Source organism: Neoarius graeffei, chromosome 24, assembly GCF_027579695.1.
Source record: "Neoarius graeffei isolate fNeoGra1 chromosome 24, fNeoGra1.pri, whole genome shotgun sequence".
Classification (NCBI taxonomy): Eukaryota; Metazoa; Chordata; class Actinopteri; order Siluriformes; family Ariidae; genus Neoarius; species Neoarius graeffei.
In genome coordinates, this window is record NC_083592.1 from 58,796,035 (window position 1) to 58,802,034 (window position 6,000).

The window sequence follows — 6,000 nt, forward strand, 5'->3', positions numbered from 1 at the left end:
CAAACGCTAGGCGCATTGTCCCAGAATGCACTGTAGCTCTACAACACCGTGTGACAGCAGAAACCCGATTCAGCTAGTTATACGGCAGTGACGGTGGTGGTGGAGTGAAATCTGAAGCTGATCTGTTCAAGCAGAGTGGCTAGTGAAAGTGTTTTAACTAAAAAAAAGTCAATTCTATTCCAAAATAAATCTCAGACGCAGTTAAAGATCATGTATTAATTATAAAGATTAATATTCACGCTGGTCTGGGTGGGTGGAGCTTTAAGGCTTTGATCTAGATGCCAAGCACCTTACAAGGTAAAAGACACATGCCCTGTGTCTGAAATCACTCACTTGTTCCCTACTCCCTATATAGGGAATTACTATATAGAGGACTATATAGTGAGCTCATTACTGAAATGAAAAAAATCTTTCGGACACTAGTCCGTCACACTGGTATTTACGTCGTTACTGTCGCACAATTAAAATGTGCCCGATCAGTTGGCTGATGGGTTTCAAAATAATAAATACATGCCTGTGATTTTGTGATAAATCCATATTATACTGAGCTTATTTCCCACGTTAATCAATACAGAGTACGTTGTGTCTGCTGCAGCTTTCAGTTCTTTTAAATCAAGGCTGAATACTTTCTTCTTTGCCGCTGCCTTTTATTAAATCACATTTGAGACTTTTACTTAGATTTCTTTCAGCGCGACCGCAATGCATGATGGGATATATTGTTTTGGTTAGTGATCATCGGTTGTACACTACTTTTCGTGATGCATTGTGGGATACTTTGAGTGCACTATATAGGGTGTAATAATCCTCACTATCGTTTCGGACAGCACTACAAAATGGCGTCCTCACTATACAGTGCCCTTTATAGTGAGTGGGGAGCGATTTCAGACACACGGTTAGGCTACTAAAGGTACCACATTACACCATACTAAAGGTTCTTAATGGTACCAAACCACACCTGAGGTACGGAATGGTGCACTATGGTACCTTTATTTCTGAAATTGTACCTACTGTGGACTTGTGGATCTTAAACCTTCAACCTACAACACAGCCACTGGTTGCACCAGCAGAGCGCAAGTTCAATCTTCACCTAGCTTGAATGTAAATTGGCATTACATTCAAATTCACAAATAATTAAAAGTTATATCATTGCAACAAATCACGTAGACCTAAGTTATATCTTAAAACTTACACCTGACACTAAGTAGGTGCAATGTCTGCTATAAAGAAAAAAAAAGTCAGTATGGCTTTTCGGTTTGAGTGAGTAATTTTTCTTGGTGTAAGTTCACCAAACATGGTCACGCTTGTAATATTAATAATAATAACATCATGGTCCATTTTATATTGTACGAAAAACGAAGCATACGCTATGTAACAGGGCTAATGCTAGGTAACAGTTGACAGGCTAGCATAACAGGTTGGTTATTGCTAACTTGAATGTTACACTAAAGATTATGGTAATTAGTTGGCTCAAGGTAAACATTAAAAACTTTTATGTTACTATTGTTATAACGTTAACTTACCGTGAATTGTTTCTTCATTATTGTGTAGTTTTTGTATGTTGAAACAATAGAAACTTAATTGAAAGCAAAAATATTTTGATTCAGACTTTTCGCTTTAGCGCTGTCGTCTCACAGCAAGAAGGTCTGGGTTCGAGCCCCGTGGCCGGCGAGGGCCTTTCTGTGTGGAGTTTGCATGTTCTCCCCGTGTCCGCGGGGGTTTCCTCCGGGTGCTCCGGTTTCCCCCACAGTCCAAAGACATGCAGGTTAGGTTAACTGGTGACTCTAAATTGAGCGTAGGTGTGAATGTGAGTGTGAATGGTTGTCTGTGTCTATGTGTCAGCCCTGTGATGACCTGGCGACTTGTCCAGGGTGAACCCCGCCTTTCACCCGTAGTCAGCTGGGATAGGCTCCAGCTCGCCTGCGACCCTGTAGAACAGGATAAAGCGGCTACAGATAATGAGATGAGATGCGACTTTTCGCTTTACTGATAGTTACATTCAGTGTGGCGCTAGTTTGAAACTACAGTAGCTACTCCGAACGTAAGGTTAAGATACAGCTGAACTTACGATCGAACGTACACTACCGTTCAAAAGTTTGGGGTCACTTTGAAATGTCCTTATTTTTGAAAGAAAAGCACTGTTCTTTTCAATGAAGATCACTTTAAACTAATCAGAAATCCACTCTATACATTGCTAATGTGGTAAATGACTATTCTAGCTGCAAATGTCTGGTTTTTGGTGCAATATCTCCATAGGTGTATAGAGGCCCATTTCCAGCAACTATCACTCCAGTGTTTTAATGGTACAATGTGTTTGCTCATTGCCTCAGAAGGCTAATGGATGATTAGAAAACCCTTGTACAATCATGTTAGCACAGCTGAAAACAGTTGAGCTCTTTAGAGAAGCTATAAAACTGACCTTCCTTTGAGCAGATTGAGTTTCTGGAGCATCACATTTGTGGGGTCGATTAAATGCTCAAAATGGCCAGAAAAATGTCTTGACTATATTTTCTATTCATTTTACAACTTATGGTGGTAAATAAAAGTGTGACTTTTCATGGAAAACACAAAATTGTCTGGGTGACCCCAAACTTTTGAACGGTAGTGTACGTTCTGCTGGTGCAGGATTCCCAGTCCAATCCCAAGCTTGGGTTACTGGCTCTGTAGAGACACGTTCGCATGTTCTCCACCAAGGGCGGCTGGTGCATAAGGGCGATTGGGCGACGCACTGCCAAAACGAAAAAAAAAGTTTTTCTTCTTTTTTTAAAACAAACTTTCACCAGCGCTGCTCGAGGCCGTTTTAATCTGTCTCTGGGTATCATTGTCCAATCAGGGTGGGCTTGCTTCTAGAGTACCGCCCCTTTTGGGGCGATTTCAGTCACGCTGAAAATCGCCCAAGAGTTCACTGATAGAGTCCCATGTTAATATATTTTTTTTCTCCTGACTGACACTTCAATGCAATCTCTATGGGTTCCGGGAGGGCGTGCCCTAACGTGCTTACGTCACTGCAAAGCGCGGCAAAGTTGCGTTCAATCCGCTCAGTTTCTGAGGTGAGATGGATGCGGAAAGCAATTCAGTGCGGTCCTTAAAAGAAGTTCCATTTAGTCAGCGATCAAATCGAGCTAAATTGGCAACAAAACAAGCTGAACCCCCTCGACCAAATCTAAACATAAAACAAATTTCGACAAGGGGGGGGAATCATATACTCGAGGTTTTACTTCAACATGGTCCCAGCGCAAATCCTGGCAAGCTGGCTGCGAGGACGCCTCAGCGGTTTTCTGCTCCCCCTGCTTACTTTTCCACCCTGGAGGTGGCTCCACGGACAACACTGCTTGGACGGTCACTGGAGTTTCGGACATGCATCGTTTGTCGGAGAAAATAAAAAAACATGAGTCATCAAAGATTCACATGGGCAGCTGCCTGAAATTTTCGGCTTTTGGGAGAGTGAACATCGCTACACAACTGGATGAGGGCTACAGGCTAGCAGTTCACCGCCACAACGATGAGGTGAACAAGAACAGGCACATATTAAACCGGCTCATCCAACGCGTGAAATTTTGTGGAGTGTTCGAGTTAGCTCTACGAGGCAAAGACGAAACTGAGGGCTCCAGTCACCGTGGTGTTTTTCTGGGTTTGGTTGACTTCGTGACTCGCACACACACACACACACAGTCACAGAATCTGTTCACTTTTGATGTTTTCAATGTGCATTTTTATATTTGCCACACTTTGCTCTGAGAGTTAGCACTTTGGTAATATCCTTGGTAAATACCAGTAATTGCAAGATCTAAAGATCCACTCATCTATTTATTCAACTGCTATTGTTATGTTAGCCAACTATTTACAATGTTTTGTTACAGTAAGTGCACTTTCCTGTTTGTCCTTAAGTTGCACAGTCTGTAAAATTCTTGCTGGTCATGGAGTTTGAAGCACAAAATCTATTTACAGAACATTCTGTAGAACAGTTGACTTGCTACCTAGGTCAATTTACTTCAGTCCTGTGGACATTTATGGTCCGTGTAGACATAACGGGGGAAAATTGCCCCCCCTGAAAAAAAAATCAGGAGCCGCCACTGTTCTCCACATATCCCTGTGGGTTTCATCAGGGTTTTCTAGTTTCCTCCCACCTCACAAAAACATGTCAGAAGATGAACTTGCTAGGTTAAACTACTCCTAGGTGTGAATGTGTGATAGATTGATGCCCCATCAGAGATGTCTTCCAGAAGAGACAGAACAGTGCACTGCACACAAGAACAGTGTGGGGTTGTTTGTTTGTTTGTTTGTGATGTGATATGAATGCACGCGCATACCGTTGAGCTGGTTGTACACCACATCCTCCAGCCTCTCCAGTCTCTGCAGGATGGACTGCCGGTCCGTGTCGGTAACTTTGCCGTGTCGGGTCCGTGCACGCACCTCCGCCGACCTCCCGAGCTGCACGAACTCCTCAGACCGGTCCTGGATCCGGCAGTACACCGAGAACAACACGATGCCAACGAACACCAGGATGTTCACCGTCAGCAAAGTTTTGATTTTCCGTGCCGCAGCCATTTAAAATAAATTAATAAATAAAAACAAATGTTCCACAGATCAGATCAGATCAGATCCGGTCCGATTTCAGGCTTCCTGCCTTTAGAGGTGTAGATGATGAGGATGATGGTGAGAGGTCATTTCTGTAGCCTATTTTATGAAACAACGTGTGACCACGTCAGGAGATAAAAATGTAAGAAATGTGAGGAAAGTCATTATTATTGCTGTTTGTTGCTTTTTTACCTCAGGATTTTCCTCTCAGCCTCCATTGCGCCTTAAACACCACAGCTGCATCATCTCATCTCCGCGCTTATCCACTACCTCAGAGCTTTACACTACCACAAACACCACAAAAACACACACTCTGGAATATTTATATATCTCCTCTACCACCGTCAGGAAGACATTTTATCAACAAATCAGACAAATGGCGATTTCTGATGTCCAGTCGCAGCTTTACCGTTAGCCTCAGCAGCAGCAGCAGCAGCAGCATCCTTCTTTACCGTTACATCCCTCCTTTCTCGGTCGAAGAAAACGGTGCTGTGTTCATCACTTCACAAGAAGCTCATTTAGTAAATAAATATCAGGAATGAATCACAATAAAAACATCGTATCTTCCAGAAATTGTGTTTTTTTGTGTTGTTGTTGTTTACCTCAGGAGGCTGAGGAGAAGAAGGCGGGAAAAGCCCTACCCTGAGGCGCTCGACACAGCTCGCGCACTGACAGCAACGCAGCTCGCGCTCTCTCTCTACTCGCGCGAGCTCTCTCTCTCTCTCTCTCTCTCTCCTCTTCCCGCCCTGATCCCTTCTCCAGCACGCGGCGTGACGTCACCGAACATACATATGCAAAACAGAGGTCATAAATATTAAAACGTGAGCATGGAACATGTGGATTGTGATCAGTGACCCGGACAGCTTCATGTTTCCGGTTCATATGGAGTTTATCATGAGCCTGATGTTTAGTTATGAATTTTAATTTTAAAACTGAAATAATTTCAGAAATCATATGATACGATAATGTTATTAACATGATCATTTTCTTTGGACGAAAATCCAAAATTTTTAAAGGCAAACGTTAAACATGTAACAGTAACTAAATCTAAATCTTCTTCTGGCATTTATTTGTTTTTGTTTGTTTGCTTTTTGTTTTTATCTGCTGTCTTGAAAACCTTTCATATTTAGCCTTCATATTTTTTTAATTGACTCCGAGTTGTGTTCAGAGTTGTGAGAGTGTTGATGTGAGGAAAGTTCCTGGTGTTCAGAGTCGAGTTACGCAGCTGATGAAGTGGATTCTCTGAGCTCCACATTCAGATTATTAACATCACTGTGTTTAGTCCACACCTCTGAGGCAGCTGGGCCATAGAAGGTTCACGCTGCACGCTGCATGCTGCACGCTACACGCTACACGCGTGTAAAGAAAAGTGGACAAACGTAGCATGACTTGCTCTGGGCCATAGAACGGCGTTCACGTTGCACG

The 6,000-nt window shown here is 42.9% G+C and overlaps 1 protein-coding gene across 1 annotated transcript in view; it reads right to left on the bottom strand.

Moving 5' to 3' along the window:
* galnt9 (polypeptide N-acetylgalactosaminyltransferase 9) overlaps positions 1-4,545 on the bottom strand; it is a 156,349-nt gene extending 151,804 nt beyond the window's left edge. Inside the window, exon 1 of the mRNA XM_060906832.1 lies at positions 4,308-4,545. Coding sequence (XP_060762815.1) covers positions 4,308-4,545 — 238 coding nt within the window. The remainder of the gene's footprint in view (positions 1-4,307) is intronic.
* Between the last annotated feature and the right edge of the window lie 1,455 nt (positions 4,546-6,000).